The sequence below is a fragment of the Spermophilus citellus genome, assembly GCF_964194105.1.
Source record: "Spermophilus citellus genome assembly, chromosome: 7".
NCBI classification, from domain to species: domain Eukaryota; kingdom Metazoa; phylum Chordata; class Mammalia; order Rodentia; family Sciuridae; genus Spermophilus; species Spermophilus citellus.
The window spans coordinates 25656871-25676258 of record NC_138188.1 but is presented as its reverse complement, the minus strand read 5'-3'; the positions used below and the strand labels follow the sequence as shown (position 1 = coordinate 25676258).

The 19388-nt window shown below is 47.2% G+C and overlaps 1 protein-coding gene across 1 annotated transcript in view; it reads right to left on the bottom strand.

Annotated features, from left to right (window-relative positions):
• BSN (bassoon presynaptic cytomatrix protein) overlaps positions 1-19388 on the bottom strand; it is a 100489-nt gene that overhangs the window by 17751 nt on the left and 63350 nt on the right. Inside the window, exons 3-4 of the mRNA XM_081302473.1 lie at positions 8118-9002; positions 29-517 (exon numbers count right to left, since the gene is read on the bottom strand). Coding sequence (XP_081158599.1) covers positions 29-517; positions 8118-9002 — 1374 coding nt within the window. The remainder of the gene's footprint in view (positions 1-28; positions 518-8117; positions 9003-19388) is intronic.

Below are 19388 nucleotides of genomic sequence, written 5' to 3'. Positions count from 1 at the left end.
GGGACCCTGGGAAATAAACAGGACTGACCTCTGCTTCTCCACCCTTGGGGGCTTCTGGAACAGCCTTGATGACAGGAGTGGCAGGTTCAGTCCTCTTCACCCCACTCTTTAGTTTAGGAGTTCCAGGGATTTGGGTAGTCTCTGGAGGTGGCTTCGGCATAGGCTCAGCTTTAGCAGGGACTCCTGTCTTCTTTTCCTGGGCACTGCTTGGGGTTTTGCTGGGTTCAGAAGCCTTGAGGGGCTTGGCCTGGGGACTGGCCTTGGTGGGCAGGGCACTGGCTTTGGTGGGCAGGGGGCTGGCCTTGGTGAGTGGGGGACTGGCCTTGGCAGGTAGGGGCCCTGATGGCTGGCTCAGTCCCTGTGGCCCTTTCTGCTTCAGAGGGACTGCTACAGAAGCACGGTGAGGGACTCCTGCAGAGGGCTGCTGTGAAGTGGGAAGCGGCAGGGGTGTCTGCTCTCCCAGGCTGCCCTCCATTAGCCGCTTAGTTTGGCAGTTCAGACAGAGCCACTCGGTTTTCTGCAAAGAAATAGGAGGGAGGTTGGACAAAAATCACAGACATTAAAGTTCTCAAAGAATATTTCCATGGTGATTTCTATAAAGTTAGGGAAGAAAAAGTCTTTCCAAGCATGACACTTAAGGTAGAAGGAGGAAAAGACTGATAGATATATTGCCCCAGATGATAAACATCCCCATCCTTAAGAAGAAAATATACAAAATCAAATTGCAAATGTCCAACCAAAAAGAAGGGTCAATTTCTTAACCCATAGGGAACTTTCATGGGACCAGAAAAAGAGAACTAAGGAACAGGGGAGTATGGGGAGCCACTCTGAATGATTCGCGTCTTCCATCCTGAAGTGAGAGGCTTTGACCAGTCACTACATTTTGTAGTGGTCTGGAAGTTGTCCCGGTTCAGGAAGTTGAGGGTGCATCTTCAGATGTAGGTGTGTCACCCATGGGGTTGAGCTACACTCACCTATTCCTTTTTGCCCTGTTTGGGATAGAATGTTCCATGGAAATGCCCTTTGTGTGTCCCCTTCTCTTGCTCTGCCTTTGGGTGTGGCCTTCCTAGATGTCAGTCAACCTTGCGACAGCAGACAGCATGAAGCTCAACTCCCTGAAACCTGACTCCTTGCCTCATTTGAATGGCTTCTCCTCAATAAAAGGGTTCAGCACATTCTCTCTCTCTCTCTCTCTCTCTCTCTCTCTCTCTTTCTCTTTCTCCCCCCCCCCCTCTTTCTGTGGATCCTTAAGGTCAGAGGAGCCATCACAGGACCCCAAAGAAAAAGGTATCTCTGTCTCTTGTGTGGTTATTTCGTGCAGCCCAGTTCACCTGGAGTGACCCTGAGTCGTGAGGAACGCAACAGGGGAGGCCAAAAGCATTTGAAGGATCTGATCCCAAGCATAAGGGAAGGCTGGGGTTCCAACCTTAGGGAGCAAACTAATCCTTGGGGGCTGGTTTGGAGCTCAACAGTCAGGAGTCCATGCAGAACAAAAATGGTATCCAGATATGAATGCATCCTGGAGATACTGCCCTTTTCTGGCCTCATGTCTGACACCATTCTCTTACATTTCCTCAAGTATAGGCTGTATTAGGCAGCAGCAGACTCCTGGGGATAGACTCCTGGGAGAAGCCTTGATTTTATTGTTGTTGTTTTGTTAGTACTGGGGATTGAACCCAGGGTTTCTCTACCACTGAGTTACATCCTCAGTCCTTTTTATTTCTTATTTAGAGACAGGCTTTCACTAAATTGCCCAGGCTAGACTTGAATTTGTAATTATTCTGCCTCACTCTCCCCAGTAGATAGGATTATAGGACTGTACTTCTATGCCCAATGAGAAGTCCTGTTTGGGATGGAGTTGAGCAGTCCTTTCTGCTCACACTCTCAACCCAGGTCACTTTGTCTAAGGCCAACAAAGAATCTCCAACAGAGGCTTCCTCCTTCCTTCAGGGCTCTGTACTGTCAGGGTCATCTACTAGAACTGAGGGCTGAATACCATAGTCATGATTAAGACAGAAAGACAAGGACTGACATGTGGCTTTCTTGGAAACCATAGCTTCCAAGAGATCATTATAAGTATGACATATTAATGGTAAAGCTCTTAGAACACCATAAACCACCAGGCACAGTGGGACATGCCTATAATCCCAGCGGCTATGGAGACTAAGAAAGGAGAGTCATGAGTTTAAAGTCAAAGCCTCAGCAATGGCGAGGTACTAAGCAACTCAGTGAGATACTGTCTCTAAATAAAATACAAAATAGGGCTGGGAATGTGGCTCGGTGGTCGAATGCCCCTGAGTTCAATCCCCAGTACCAACCAACAAACAAACCAAAAAAACCCATAAATCAAATATAAATCTTCCAGCCCCAAGTGGTTACACAGGGGTAATAGCATTTGGGACTCCCTGGATCCTAAGTAGGTGACTCTTGTAGCAGATCTGAAGCTGACAGGGACATTTCTCCTAGGATTCTCCTCCAAGATCAGTATTTGAGTCCTTGTCCTGGTCCATGTGTGGTAGTAGGAAATGAGGGTTATAGCGTAACACAGAGCAGGGCCCTGCTGACACCTGTGTCTGTTCTTTCCCTTTGAGTGTAGAAGGTTTGGACTCCTTCCTTCCTGCTGCTGTTCATCCTGGGTACCTAGACATTTAGGCTCCATCAGCAGCTCTGCCACTAGATGGGCCATTATGAGAACCACAGAATCACAGAACCAGGGTACAGAGAAAGGAGGTAGCCCTTGGCTTTTACTGCCCTAGGCAGGCCAAGAGCCTCAGTACACTCACCTCCCACACTATCTCTGGTCCCTAGCCCATGTGGCAGATTCTTGGAAGCTTGGTACCCACCACGGTGCCTACCCTCATTAGGCCACAATGGCAGATGCCATGTCAATGATCTACCCTGGTTTGATGCTCACAGAGTTATATTAAACTTCTTTGTCCTAGGTCCCAGCAGAGGCCAAACTGGGCTTATTATTCCAGGTGGAGGCTATTTCCCTGGAGGCTAAAACTTCTGTTCTTCTCTGATGTCCAACCCCTGCACAAGTCTTTGGCAGAGGCATAGGGCAGTATAGGGGACACTTCAGAAAGCCTACATGTATATACTTACCCTGCTCCCTATAGGGACCAGCCTAGAACCAGTCCAACTGCCTTAGACCTAATCTGATACTCTTAGGTGTCCATCATACAAACCCCTGTAAGTTAATATAGGCTGGCCACTGTCTGGGTCTTAGGCTCATTAGGTCTGGCAGGTCCATCCCAGCAAGGTATCTGAGGCGTCTGAGGAGAGTGCTGGACAAATGGGTACCAAGCTTCCAAGGATCTGCCATATGGGCTAGGGACCAGAGACAATGTGGGAGGTAACTATACTGAGGGTCTTGGCCTACCTAGGGCAGCAAAGACCAAGGGCTACCTCCTTTCTCTGTACCCTGATTCTGTGAGCCTGTGGTTCTCATAATGGCCCATCCTAGTGGCAGAGCTGCCAATGGAGCCTGAATGTCTAGGTACCTAGGATGAACAGCAGCAGGAAGGAAGGAGTGCCAAGCGTCTACACTCAAAGCTCCTTTATTCATTAGGGCATGGGAGAGCATAAAACCTAATCTAAAAATCCAAGTCCATGTGCCCCATCATCAACCTAGAAATATAATAGAAATATCCTATGTCAGAGAGGACTGTGAGAGGTCAAAAAGACCTGGGGAGATGGAAGAGAGTTCTGGAAATGAGAAAATAGCCGCTTCTCTAGCCCCTGAATAAGCATGATGGGGTTAAAATCTTGGCCCAGACAGGGGGCTGGCTCAAGTCAATGCTGCCTCGACTATACCTTGGTTCTCTGAATACATCCATCTAGGTTAGGTCTCTCGCAATTAAATCATCTGCCCCGGCCCATCTTGGTGGCTTAGAACCCACAGTACCCCACCTCTGGCCTGCAGACTACACTCCAGAAGCAATAGTCTAAATAAAGCAAGGGTATCTTGGAAGGGTGATCTGGATGGAGAAGACAAACCCAATGCCAAATGCTCAGGAGCAGCTCTTACAGAGGCCTTCTTACCCAAGCACATGGGCGCTGCCCTCAGAAGAGCCTGTCACCTGTGGTCACATGCTCTCTGGAGCTTTGCTCCTTCACAGATTTATTCCTGGAGGCAGCCAGGTTGCAGAAAGCCTGCCTGGTTGGCTCTCTTGCTCCTGGCTCTACTATAGCAAGCAGTGAGAAAGAGAGGGCTGGCAGGAGAAGATGTGTGAAGGGCTAAAAATAAACACTTGACCTGGCTGCTGGAGGCCCTTCCCCAGCCCTCTGGAAGTGGGAGAAGTATACAAGGCATTGGGGCTAGTAGGGGTAGAGCCAGGGAAGATCTGACACAGGCCCAAGTCTTCTGGGGACTGGGGATGGGTGGAAGCGGGTCAAGTCAAATCTCTGTGCCTGAAGAATGTAATACAGTTGCTGAGGTCTCAATTCCCTTATTCATTCTATTATCAACTCTCTCCACCCCAATGAGCCCCACCTCTACCTCTGATCATTCATTCCTTTGTTCTTCTACTCACTTGTTCACTTAATAATTCCCTCATTTCAGTGTTAATTTCCTCATTTGTTCATTCATTCACTATACACATTTTCATATTCTTTTTTTTTTAAAGAGAATTTTTTATTTATTGTTTTAGTTTTCGGCGGACACAACATCTTTGTTTGTATGTGGTGCTGAGGATCGAACCTGGCCGACTCGCATGCCAGGCGAGCGTGCTACCGCTTGAGCCACATCCCCAGCCCCATTTTCATATTCTTTAAAGAGCTCTATCCAGCCCCAGCCCTGGGGCATTAGCTACTTGTTTGCCTCTTAGCCCCTTTGGCAAGTGGGCAGAGGATGGACAATGGAAGCTCTGATAACAATTCTGTCTTACTGCCCTCTCTCCAGCCTGTCCTGGTATAGGAAGGTACAAACCCCCCAAGGACAATCATAACTTCAAGGTGGGAGGAGATGTAGGTGTGCGTGTATCAAATGTAGCTCAGTAGCTCAGAGTATCACTGTTTAGGGTAAAGAAGGAGAAGTGAGTTGACTGAGATAATTGGTAGGGCATCCCACAAGTGTGTGAGACCTTCTTGAATAACTAACTAGTGTGGCCTTGTGGGGAGATAGGGGTGGGGAGCTGCCCTGTCTGCCATCATCCAAATGAGCCCATAGTCCACACACTCTCCTCATTTGTGGATCTGGTCTGTGTGCTAGTCGGGTTATGGTGACACCATAACTCCCAAGGTGCCTGGCCCTGCACACTCTTAGCTCCACTGCCAGACCAGAGGGCAATGAATGAGAACCCCAGAGAAAAAAATGCTCAGAGGTAAAGACTTGGACAATGGGTCACAGGCATGGCCATCACCAGTGTTGCTGTTCCTCCCTTGACTCTGTGGCATGGACATATGTGCATGTCTCTCTCCCTGCTCCTGGACATGCATAAGCTCTTCCTTTCTCATCCTCTGCCTTCCATAAGAGGAATACTTCCTGGCAATCCCAGTGTGTGCTCTTGTGGCTGGGCTGGGTTTCCTTCATGCCTTAGTACTAAATGTGCTAATTCCTTGTGTGGTGTCCCTTATGAGACTAAGAGCTTGCCTTGACCATAGTATCCATTCCCACACAGATAATGAGGGGCTGGCTTGTGGGGACTTTTCCTTCCCCTCATGGAGACTCTATGGAGACTGAAGATTTGGTTCCAGTCTCTTGGCTCAAGGACTCATAATATTAGGCTTTGAGTGAGCATTGGAGGTACAGCATTTTAAATTGTTCATAGAAACCTAAGAGGAACATTACTTCCCCCATTCCACATGGAGGGGAAAAGGGCCCTTAAGATCACCACTCCAGAGGCAGCCTGAGGTGGACCAGGAGAAGAGGGAGATGCTGGTCTCATGCCTGATGTCCCTGTTGTAGCCTCAGCTTCTAAGTCCAGCCCAGCCCCACACAGGACAAATTCCAGACCTTTTGCTCATATAGGCCCAGCTTCTCAAGGATGCTACTGGAATTTCAGCAACAATAATAAGATTAAAAAAAAAAAAACCTAGCAGCATTACTGTAACAATTCTAATTCCTCTAATTTCTCTACACAACTATTTTGAATGGAAAGTCAATTAAAAATTAAGCCAGAGGGTACTATTATCCTTCAAAAAGATAAATAGGTTTTAAAAAGTTGGAATCAACAACTCTTAATTATGAAATGAGTCACTAAATAGCACTATGGTATTTTTCAGAGGAAATTTCAAAGGGAAAAGTGGTCCAATTTTACTGCCTCTTCTATTAATGCTCTGGACTTCTTATCTAGAAAGAAGAAAAAAGATTTTTATAGCTCAGAGATGGTGAGGAAAATTCCTAAACTGTTGGCCCTGAGGGTTGGCTCTGACCACAGGAGGAGCCCCGGCAGATCTATTAGGTATGTGGGGAGCTGTGAGTGGGACTCTACTGGTCTGTCCCTCCTTCAAGCACCCAGCCTATATGCAGATACTTGTCCCTTTGCCTCACACTGTGCACAGAGACACAGAACAGTCACTCTGAGACTGATAGGCTGGCCTTGGCCAAGCAAGGTGTTGGGCAGACAGTCATAGCACACCAACCCATAGGAACTGGAGAAGAACCCATGGCCCTGCCACCTCACTCCCAAGACAGGATGTTAGGAACAGCAGGCAGGAAAAACAGAGGACTTGACTTGGGGAGGAGTAAGGACAAGGACATCAATCAGTTTTGCTTTCAGGTCCATGTACCCACCAGACCCTGCAGAGGCAATCCTGGTCAAGGAGATAGAAATGGGGCAGGAACATGGAGAAACAGGAACCTGGAAGGGGGTTGGGGGCAGTGCTGGCCAATGAGAAGAGAAGCTCTGGGGCCAAGAAGGCCAGAGCAAGCAGCTAATGAGAAACCTAGATCAGAATCCAGAATCATCTAGAGTCAGCATGTGACGAAAATACTTTTGTTTCAACTGATTCGGCACTGCCAGTGGCTTATTTCAGGGGCTGCCAAAAGGAGCTGCCAGGAACATTTACACTCCTGGACAGAAGTAGTTTTCCCTTCTCTCAGTGCACATCCTGTTTAATGAGAAAACAATGGACTGAGAAGTCTCTTGGGGACAAGGATCTTCTAGGCCAAGCCAGCTCAGGAGCCCATCAGGATACCTGACCAGCAATGAGCTTGTGGTTGGAGGTATCTGAGCAAAACAGTCAGCTGTGGTAAGCCCCTAGGTAAACACTTCCCTGCTCTACCAGCCAGGCAAGCTGTCTTCCAGTGAGCCACTGGACCTAGAGCTCAGAGAGGTAGCAGTATGGGGCCAGAGGTCTAAGTGGGCATCACATGAAGAGGTCACTTATCTTGCTCAGGCTTAGCTATTCCTACATGTTGGAACATAAGGTTTGTGGAGGCCAAAGTAGTCTTCCTAGTCATATTGGATAGCTTTCATGGGCCCCATGGAGGCCTAGCTCAAGGGAAATCGGAATAAGTTAGTAGAGAGACCATGGCAACACACTGCTCTTTTCTTTTTTTCTTTTTTTGCTCTTTTTTTTTTTTTTTTTGCTCTCTTTTCTTGTCCCATTCTGGGCCAGTGATTGTTTGTACTCTTACCCACTGTTCCACCATCAGCCACGCTGAGCTGGAGCCTGGGCAGTGGGACATGGTCTTCCTCATTATGAAAAAGCTTGCAGCCCAATCCTGGACATAGAGTATAATCCTCTATCCCACGGCCCTTCAACCCCCTTCTCTTGTGAGGGTCACAGATGAAGGGCAGGATGGGATCTCAGGTTCTTTCTGGGAAGGAAAGGTTCCCCTAAGCAGGGGAGATTGGCTTCTTTCATCAGGCAATGCTCACGGTAGCTGGAAATAGGAAGGCCAGCACAGGGCACTGGTCAGCCAGTCAGAGGGAATAGGCACCATTAACCTCATTCACTATGCCAGTTAGTTCACTGAGTAAAAGTATTAAGGCCTGAGACAGGGGCTGGAAAGGGAGTATAGCCCCTCTTCAGCATTAGCTGTTAGAGCCAGTCCCACAACTGCTGCAAACTCAGCTCTCTACACTCCTTCTGGTTCCCATGTTCCCCATTGCCTCAGGACTTTGTCCTCAACAAAGCTCAAGGGAGCATGCTTGACTCAGATCTCTTACCTCTACCAGGTGGGGCGTTGGGTTGAAGCCACACAGGTTGCACACCTGGAGCTTGCAGGTGGTGCAGGTGTTATAGTTGGCTGGGCCCTTGCTGCCCACATTGAGCTCAGCTTGGCACAGTGGGCAGGTGGCCTTTTCCTTCGGCGTGGTCTTTGGCTTGGCAGTAGCTTTGGATGCTGCCTGATGTTCTGCTCTGCCATGCTTTGGACTGGTTGTTCCCCCAGTTTTCACCAGGGCTCCAGGCCCAGATCCAGCACTTGCTCTAGCCCCAGGCTCAGTTTTGGCTCCGGGTGCTGGCCCAGGCCCAGGCCATGAGCCTGGGGGTCTTGGGCCAGCCTCCTTGCTGGCATCACTGAAAACAATCTTGGGTGGTCCCTTACTGGGAGAAGGCTGGCTCTGGGGGTCAGCCTCGGGCTGCACAGACATGAGGGTGCTTGCCTGGGTCAGCAGTGATGCACCAAGCCCAAAGAGCTTCCCAGTGAGGCCCTCCTGGGTCTGCTCACCAGCACCAAGCCCAGAGGGCACTGTAGTGGCACTTTTGGCCAGAGCCTCTCCTGCAGATGGCCTGGGCTCAGCTGTAGAAGGCTTGGTGGGGAGAGGGGGCTGAGGAGACACCCTCCCCACCTCTGAAGAGGAAGCTGCTTGGGCAGGCCCCGGTGCTGAGGTGGCCCTGGCTGTCTCAACCTGGTGGAGGCCAGGCTGTGGTCCCCCAGGGCCACGAGATTTCTCTTGCTCTGGCTTCCCCAGTGGCTGTTTGGCTGGAGAATGGGCAGGAGACAGCGCTGGAGAGTGTAGCTGCTGCTGGCTTTTGGAGCGAGGTGCAGTGGTCATGTCCATTCCCAGAGCCCTCTGCATCTGACAGTTCAGACAGAGCCACTCCTTCACCTGAGAAGAGAAGCAGCACAGTCAGCATTGTGATTAGTATCAGTGGTGCTCATGGCCCAGGTCAGTGCAATCCCCATTTGCTTGGTTCTTAGCACTGAGGTGTGTTTGGGCTGCCAGGGGACAGGGCGGAGGCAGTCCCTGCCCTTTAGTTGCTGCCAGGCACAGTGGCAGAGCAGAAGTAGTCCAACCCTCCCCATCCTACCATCAACCATCAACCCTCTGCCTGCCACACCTTCTGCTCCAGAGTCCTCCCTGTTGCCCAGAAGTTATACCTCAGATTTGTGTGTACAGCATTCCATCTCTAAGTCCCAACTCACCAATCCAGGCTACCACCATCCTCCTGTGGGAGGGAGATCCCAGTAGCTTTGAATGGGTCACTCTCCTTCTGGCCATTCCATTACAGCGGTCAGAGTGACCTTTTAAAATATAAACTAGGAGGGAAGGCATGGTCTAGGGCAATGCCTGGTGCACAATAGGTATTTGATAAAAGTTTGCAAAATGAGTAAGTGGAGAGTGATAGGTAAGAGAGGGAGGCACAGGGGATTAGAAAGAAATCATGGTTCCTGTCCTGGAGAAGACAGATAAATAATGAAAAATCTGGAGAGTAGAATAAGTACGGAAAAGTAATGTGATAGTAAGTGACTAAGTAAAAATAAAATAAAACTTTTGTTTTTCTTAAGGAAGATGAATTTGTGTGTGTGTGTGTGTGTATGTGTGTGTGTGTGTGTGTGTGTGTGTGTGTGTGTGTTTGGATGGGGATTGAACTCAGGGTCTAGGCAAGTGCTCTACAACTAAGCTATACTCCCAGCCCCAGAAAGACAAAATTTTAAAGAAAATTGGATGATTTCTGCCTCCAAGACAATAACACATATTGCTAAACATGTAGTTTCCCTTTGCCATGAGCCAGTATAATCAAAGACATGTGATTTACCACCAGGACCAATCAGAGCCTTCCATATCACCAATGTGGTAAATAAACAACAAGGGAGAGGAGCTTTTTTCTTTTTGTATTACTAGTCAGAAGATGTAGACTTGGAGTGGTCACAGCTTTATCTCCCAAAGTAAAGAGAGATACTAAGAATTAAATCAACAGACAGTGGGTGAAGCCAAGAAAAGGAGAAAGGAGCTGATCTGATGACTTTATTTACTTCCCTTAAATCTACACTTGGACTTAGTTACATGAGCTAATACTATTTTTTTTCCCTCTCCAACAAATCTACTTGTAAATCGGAGCATACCCCTCTAAACAGTTTCTCATTATATTGCAGGATCTCTTTACCATGGCCCCATTAGCCACCCTAGCCTTTCCTTCTCTCTGGCCTTTTTTCTCTTCATTTCCCCTTGGAGACCCACTGGGCCCCCTGCTTTGCCAAATGGTCCTTGGAGCTGCTCATTTCTGAGCCTTTGGCTCAGCTCACTGTGTAGGTCTCTCAGATCATGCATTACTTCCTTATCACTTCCTCCCATGGCCACACAATCTAGAATATACCCCAGGCATTCTCCATCACATCACCCAACTTTTTTCTTCACAGTGCTTCCTTTTTTCCCTAAATTATCTACTAATTTGTTTACTGGGTATCTCCTATCCCCCAAACCAGCCCTTGAGCTTGAGTGGACAGGTGCTCTCAGGCCTGAACATAGTGTGTGTTTCAGACCAGGGCTCATCCCAGAGAGGCTCACTTGTGGGATTAAGCCTGACAATTTAATAATATGGAGCACAGCTTCCACAGGGCTAAAGCCACCAGATTTGGTGCCTTGATGAGCTGAAGCTGGAAGCCAAGGATGTTCCCCTGTCTGTAGTTGCAGCCAAAGATTCTGAATCTGAATGCGCCCTAGTAGCAGTCACCACACACACACAAATCCAGTCCTGTCTTTGGGAGAGAAGGCCCCTTCTGTTTACTGTCAGGTGTGCTCCAGCCCTGCTTTCTGCCACTAGGCCCTAGGGCTGCTATGCTGCTGCTGCTGCTGCTCTGGGCTGACTTGCCAGGTGGGGAGTCTGGGCTCAGGCATTCTGCCCAACAGTCCAGAAGAAGTACCTAAGAGCTGCACTTTGGAGAACATCCCCTAGTGTTAAGCACCATAGACAGCATGATCACAGGCATTCTCTCATTTTGTTCTCAAAGTAGAGAAAAACAAGGGCTGAGATGACTTAATAACATGCTCTTGTGGCTACCAGGCCAGCAAGTGTTGCTGCTGAATAGATTGACCCTGACAGCCCTGACAGCTCTTGGTCCCCCGACTGGGCATTTTGCAGTCCCACCTCTCCTAAAGGCCACTTGGCTTCATGTAGGCCAAGTCAGGGGTCTACAAGTTGCACCTGAAAGCACTGTCAGAGCCTCCCAAAGACCAAGCCTGGTTTTAGAAACTCTAAGAACATTGGGATGGGAAGCAAACTTCCAGCTGGTAACTGCTAACTCACCATGTGCTTTTTAGGACTCAAGAATGTTTTGACTATGTTGGGGCAGAGAAAGCCAAAGATAAAACATTTCAGTCCCCAGAAGCCAGTCTAAAGACCCCTCTAGAAAATTCATTCTGCATGAAGAAAGGATTGCTCCCATCAAAGTTCGAGTTCCTGGGCTGGGGTTGTGGCTCAGTGGTACAGCACTTGCCTGACATGTGTGAGGCACTGGGTTCAAGTCTCAGCACCACATATAAATAAATGAATAAAATAAAGGTCCATCAACAACTAAAAATAAAAATGATTTTTTAAAAAGTTCGAGCTCCCATCAGGCCTATAATTCCAGCTACTTGGAAGGCTGAGGCAGGAGGATTGTAAGTTTAAAGTCAACTTTGGCAATTTTTAGGAAGATTTTGAGTCAAAATATAAAATAAAAAGAGCTAGGATAGGGACTTAGGCTGTAGCTCAGTGGTAGAGCACTTGCCTTGCACATGTGAGGCACTGGGTTCAATCCTCAACACCACATAAAAATAAATAAAACTATTGTGTTCATCTATAACTAAAAATATATTTTAAAAAGAATGGGGGCTAGAGAGGGTGTAGTTCAGAGGTAAAGTATCCTCGGGTTCAATCCCCACTACTAAAAAAAAAAGGGAGGGGACTTTCTAAGTGCAGTCCACTCTGCTTCTGTGTGTGTGTGTGTGTGTGTGTGTGTGTGTGTGTGTGTGTTTGGATGAGTGCACACACGTGCACAGTCTTGTGCATACTAAGTATGCACTCTGCCACTGAGCTACATCCCTAGTCCCTCTGCTTATCTTGAGAGGAACTCTGGGAGGGTTATTTTCCCTCAGCCTCTAGCCCAGGGTAGCAGCCAAAAACTCAGTTCCTGCAGTGGGTGCTCAGCCACACCCAAGGTCCCATTTCTGTAATTCACCTGGGGGCTGCAGCATGACATAAGGCAAGACTTCCTAAGGAAGGGGGACCTGGGAGGTAAGTCTCCTTGTCTTGGGACTTTGGGGTGACTCTCCCTTGGGTCATGGACAGGGCTGAACAAAGGTATGTGCTAAAACTCCCAGACTTATCACTAGAAACTTTCTTTCTGGATTCCCAGCAATCCCCCACCCCCAACCCCCATCACCTAGGTTGTGTCACAGGCATCTCACCTAAAATAGAATCTCTTTGAGAAATGGCTGCAACGCCCCTCAGTGACTCATCTCCCAGATGGGCACAGCTATTTCTATCCAACCTCTTCCAGACGGTAAGGAGCCTTGACTATGTCCTCCCCCAGCCCTTCCCAGGCTCAGGCCCAGGCAGACAGGCCCAGCACACAAGCCCTCCTGAGGAGGACATTGGCTGAGGGAGCTCTCTGAACTCACATGACCTCCCTTTCTTTGTTTCCCCTATGAGTCCCTAGGAGTTTACTGGAAGGGGCCCAACATCAGTCTCTTTTTCCTTATTTCAAGATCCTTTACCCCCATGCTAGGGGGATAGAGAAAGATGATATGCAGGCTGGGTATATAAATGGACAGTCCTATGGCAGATTTCCCTGGCCTTGGGACCAGTTACAGCCTTCCTTAGTTTTATACAGTGAGACATCCTGTGGCTCCTAGGCACCTTCCAAGCTGGCTGTCTCTCCAATCAGAGGGACTAACCAGCATGACAAAAAACCTCTTAGGGTTCTGCTGTCCTGACGTGGCACTTGGCCAGAAGCTTTGTGGGCCTTATGCCTAATTTCCCAGGACCCAGAGGTGGAGCTAGGGGTATTTTCCTGAGCTATACTGATGTGGATGGCTCTCACAGACAGTAGCTGTTATCATGCCAGCAGGACTGCAAATTTGAAGCTAGCCTTGACAACTTTTAGTGAGTCCCTGTCTCAAAATATAAAATAAAAAGGGATGGGGGTGTAGCTCAGTGATAAAGTAGCCTTGGTTTAATGCTAGTACCGTCCAAAAGAAGAAAAAAGTGAAACTTCCCAAGGACAGTTCATTCTGCTTATCTGTGTGTGCACATGAACACACACACAGACACATATATAGATAAGAAGAATGAATTGCCCTTGGGAAGTCAGAGCCTTGTTCCTATCCCACCACCTCAGTGGGCTGGCAGGAACCTTAATGGAGGACTAGGGTTAGTCCAGTAGGGGCCTGGGTGGCAATAAGGATGGGAAAGCTCTGTGTGATATACAGGGTCAAGAGGTGTCCTAGGAGGCAGAAGAAGCAGAAGCCATGTGAATGTGACTTATGTGGCCCTACTTAAGTAGTGTCCCTGCTCACTCTGCAAAGAGCCTTCTGGAGTTTGGAAAGGCTGGGTCCAGTGGGCTCTGTGGCTCTGAGAGAACTTTCTCCTGGAGAAGAGTCTTTCTTATTCCCAGTTGCTCCCTCAGTCAAACTATTTTTTTTAATTTATTTATTTTTTAGTTGTAATTGCACACAATACCTCTATTTGTATGTGGTGCTGAGGATTGAACCCAGGGCCTTGCACATGCTAGGAGAGTGCTCTACCACTGAGCCACAACTCCAGACCCCTCAGTCAAACTATTTAATACACAGAAGGTCAGCTAAGGAGTCCCCCAATGGACCAGAAGTTAGGGACCAGGCCAGGGCCTCTGTAAACCTGAAGATGAATGAGCAGCCATGAGTAATTTCTGCAGTGGTCACTCCCTTTTGTTCTTTCCATTAGGCTTTGAGGCAGGGAGGAGAGTAGATGCAGTACTGGGAAGGATTCTATATCTTCCCTCCTGGCAGGGACACTTGCAGCTTCAGACAGTGGGATTCAGCTTCACTTGCCATATCTGGACAGGATGCTCCCAGGGTAGAGTCTTTTTCACTGCCAGAAGGCTACTAGACACTTCTGAAAGCCCCAGCAGTAACAGGTTATTTTCCCACTCCCTCCCTCCTGCTCCTACCAGCAAGGAAGGAGTATTGCTGATATACATCACTCAGCCTTCCTTCTTGTGAAGAACAGCAGCTTACCTCTGAGCCCTAGCCCTCCCTGGGAGAGCAGGCATTCAGTGTGTCAGATCACTCAGCACTGACATCACACTTGATGCCACATTCATGCTTTCCATTTTGGTACAAGTTGAAACATCGCAGAAACAGCTCATAAAGGAACCTTCCCTGATGGTGCCTAATCCAGAGGCTCCTGGGAGGGCTCTGCTGGCCAGTATGATTCCATGTCCTTCTGGGCTATGAGTCATTGGCCAGGTCTCAACAGAATGCACAACCCACCCCACCCCCACCATCCCCTGTGGCCCCTGAAAACTAGGGCAGGCCAGAGGGAATGACTAGACCCTCAAACTCCCAAAGCCCTGGACACATCACCCTGTACCTGCTGTCTCACCTCACAAATAATTTGCTTTACCTATCAGCTGCCTGATCTCAGATATGTAGCAAGCACCACAAGTAACCTTCTTAAAGGGTGGGGACACATTCATCCAGAGCTGTACTAGCTGGGCATGGCCTGTGTCAATCCAGGGCCCTGAGGGAGACCTTAGAAACCTGCCCCATCTCTGAGGCTAGGAATTGTGCAGTGGGGTGAAACCTAATTGCTCCATGAGACTGGAAAGCCTCATGGGTCTGGAATTCCACAAAGGGAGACTCTTCATCCATTCACTGGTCTCTGGTCACATCTGCCTCTCCACCTCCCCATATTCCTCAACTCCTTCTACACTGCTCTGGACAGCCTCTGCTCTCACCCAGCCTCTCCACTATGCCAAGTAATACACCCTGTTCAGGATCAGCCAACTTCCCCACACCTACCCCATACATGCTCCTCTTGGTGCCTAGTCCCACTATCCAGAGGATACACTCCCTGGACTTACCTCAACCTCTCTTTAAAATTCTGGGAACACTTAGCTGTGCTATCCTACCCTGCCCTTCTCCCCTCTTGGCTTCTGTTTCCCTCCAGGCCCCTTCATTCTGGCCTCTCCTTCTCAAAAGTCCTTGGCCTTTTTCTCCCAGGCTTCCACTGAACCTACTCACATTGTTACTGCAGATGACCCACAACCCTCATAGGGCTGACCCACCTGATTACCTTCTCAAAACTCACTGAATGGTACATTTAAGCTCTGTACATTTCATTATATGCAAGATTTATCTAAAAAACAACTTTAAATGAAAACTGAACTCCAGCTAATGTGATATGCTTATTGAAGTAGTTGGTGGGAAGTATACTGATATCTAAAAAATACTTCAAAATTCAACAAAAAGATAAAATGGAGACAGAGGATATGATAAAATCAAAAGAGTAATGAGTTAACTATATATGGATGTGGTAGATTTGTGGGTATTCCTTGTATAATATTTTCAACTTCTCTGTAGGTTTAAAATTTTTTTTTAATAATTTGATGTTGGGGGTGGGGGGAAAGTCCACCTGATTATACTGTGTTGTTTTACCAGCAAGACATTGAGAGCTCTTCTGATAAGCTCCTGGTATCTTTGTTGCTGAATTATAGGACCTCTCTCTTTATTCTGGATATCAATCCTTTATTAGATATATAATTTATAAACATTCTCTCCCAATCTGTGGGTTTCCTTTCTACTTTTTTTGGGCGGGGGTACTGGGAATTGAACCCAGGGGCACTTAACCACTGAACCACATCCCTAGACCTTTTTTGAATTTTTAAAAAAAATTTTTTAGATGTAGATGGACACAATACCTTTGTTTTGTTTATTTATTTTTTTATGTGGTGCTAAGGATTGAACCCAGTGCCTCACACATGTTAGGTGAGCGTTCTACCACTGAGCCACAACCCCAGCCCCCCTGTTTTGTATTTTATTTAGAGACAGGTCTCACTGAGTTGCTTAGGGCCTCACTAAGTTGCTGAGGCTGGCTTTGAATTCATAATCCTCCTGCTTCAGCCTCCCAAGCCACTAGGATTACAGGTGTGCACCACCATGCCTGGCCTCTTTTTTTTTAGTTGTAGATGGATATAATACTTTTATTTTATTTATTTATTTTTATGTGGTGCTGAGGATCGAACCCAGTGCCTCACACGTGCAAGGCAAGCGCTCTACCACTGAGCCGCAACCCCAGTCCTGCCCAGCCTCTTTTCTACTTCTGATACACAAACATTTTAAATTTTTACAAAGTCCTGTGCTGGAGTTGTGACTCAGTGGCAGAATGCTCGCCTAGCACGTGCGAGGTCCTGGGTTCGATCCTTAGCACCACATAAAAATAAATAAATAAAATGAAGGTACTGTGTCCAACTACAACCAAAAAATAAATTTAAAAAAGCTTTTTACAAAGTTCTATTTGTCTATTTTTCTTTTATTGCCTGTTCCTTTGATGTCATATCCAAGAAATCCATGCACAATCCAATGTCATAAAGTTTTCCCCTATGTTTTCTTCTAAGAACTTTTAGTTCAGCTCTTATGTTTAGATTTTTGGTTCATTTGGAATTTTTATATATAGTTGGTATAAAGTAAGGGCCAAATTTTATTCTTTTGCTTGTGGGTATCCAGCTTTTCCAGAGCCTTTTGTGTTTCCCTGTTGAAAGATCATGATACGGGGCTGGGGATGTGGCTCAAGCGGTAGCGCGCTCGCCTGGCATGCGTGCGGCCCGGGTTCGATCCTCAGCACCACATACAAACAAAGATGTTGTGTCTGCCGAAAACTAAAAAATAAATATTAAAAAATTCTCTCTCTCTCTCTCTCTCTCTCCTCTCTCACTCTATCTTAAAAAAAAAAGAAAGATCATGATACTCATGTCAAAATCATTTGATCATATATGTGACGCTTATTTCTATATCTATAGTGTATTCCATTGATCTGTATGTCTGTCTTTTTTTTTTAGTTGTGGGCGGACACAATACCTTTATTTATTTATTTATTTTTTATGTGGTGCTAAGGATCAAACCCAGTGCCTCACATGTACCAGGCAAGTGCTCTACCACTGAGCCACAACCCCAGCCCTGTAGGTCTGTCTTTATGTCAGTATCACACTCTTGATTACTATAGCTTTGTAGTAAGTTTTGAATCAGGATGTGTGAGTCCTTTAACTTTGTTCTTTTTTAAGATTATTTTGGGGGATGGGGATGTGGCTCAAGCGGTAGCGCGCTCGCCTGGCATGCGTGCGGCCTGGGTTTGATCCTCAGCACCACATACCAACAAAGATGTTGTGTCTGCCGAAAACTGAAAAATAAATTAAAAAAAAAAAAAACGATTATTTTGGCTATTTGAAGGTCCCATCAGAGTGGTGGTTTTAAATATACATCTGATCTTTTTACTGCCACTTTTAAAAACCCTTGAGATGGCATCTGGAGACCTCAGCAGATCCAGAAGAATCTGCATGTCCTCTGGTCCTGGTTTATAGCATCTCAGCTATCCTAGACCTGGCTCTACAGTCTAATGGCCCCTCCTTGGAGAAACACCCAAGAGTCTCCTCTCAGTATTGCACCAACTCACCCCCTCTTAGACCTCCCCAGGCGTGGCTGTGTGTTCGCTTATGTGGTTACTGGTGGAAGGGCTGCCTCCTGCACTGGCCTGAAGTTTCCACACAGCTGAGCAGCATGTCTGCTTCACTTCTGCCTATTTCTCCTGTGTCAAGACATTTCCTGGCTTATCAAAAGGACTCAAAAGGCATTTGTGGAGGGAGGTACAAGTAGGAGAAAGGCTGGACAGAAGAAATAGCAAAACCAAGAGGTTACCGGCCTGTGAGGCACTGGGTTCGATCCTCAGCACCACATAAATAAAATAAAATAAAGGTATTGTGTCCATCTTAACAAAAAAATGTTACCAGCCCCAAAATGGTTGCTTTACTAAGATTTTCTTATCCTATGCTTCCTTCTGCCTCTGGCTTTTTCTTTCTCACCTCCCTATACTGCCTTTTCCCTCTTGTGCCTTCTTCCTTTTCTTTCCACCCATACTTTATTTACTTATTCTACTATCTTCATTCCGTTTTCATTGTCTTTCCTTTGCTCTCACATACAAAAACAAGAGTTTTAGGAATAAACTTTCATATTTTTTGTTCTGAATTAATTCCACATTCATTCTCATTCAAAAGTATAGCCTCTTTTACAGCTACAAAGCAGAGTTTCATGCCTGATGGTTCTACTCACCAAACTACTCCAGCATAGTTGTCTTTTTCACATATTCCCAGTGGCTCTAGCCTCACCCGATAGTAGTTCAAGCAAATAGCCCAAGGTCCTGTCTCTTGGGAACATAGTCAGCCTGGGGACACATATAAGGGCGTGAACTAGCATCAAGGATACCTGTCTCAGAGCTAGCTGAGGTTTTGAGGGCATTTCCCTATTGACTTAAAATTTGTTTGGGTCAAAGTGGCTACTCTAAGGCAAACTGCCTAAAGATTAGACATAAAGTGGGTCAAAAGCTTCTTGAAGGGCCTGCCACCTGGAGGTCTACTCCCATTTTATTTGGGGGAAGGGAAGGGAAGGTTGGGTACAAGTACAGATACCTCCTCCTGGGAAGATAAGGAAAAGGACAAATTTGTCTCTCCTCAACACACTGCAGGTCCCACATCCTTCTAACACCTGCTCCTCAATCTTCAGTGGCCCAAGTAGCAGTGTGGCCAGGAAGGGGCAGAGGAAATCTGTGATGAACTCAAAGCACCACCCCCAAGCCATCTGGTACACTGTCCCTTGCTGGAAAGGAGTAGGATGCTGGCAGTAGAGAGAAAGGCACATAGCCATGTGTTGGCTCTCTTCTTTCTCCATACCACTCAGCTTGGATAATTGCCTCTGCTGGAGGCTTACCATGAGGGTAGAGGTAGGAAGCACGGTGGGTTAAACATCCCTGGCGTGGTCTCAGTGGAGTCCAAACCTTGGAACAGGTTAGGGAAGACTCTAGTAGTTTTCTTACAGGGGCTTATAAGTCTGACTAGAGCAAGAGGCATGGGAACAGATGGACTGCTGGACCTGGCAGGTTGGGGATGCTGCCTGCCACTGGGGCAAAGCATGAGTCTCCCAGATACAGACTGTGGGCCCCCTTCAGGTAGCGCTCTGAGAGGATTCAGCCTAGATATACAAGCA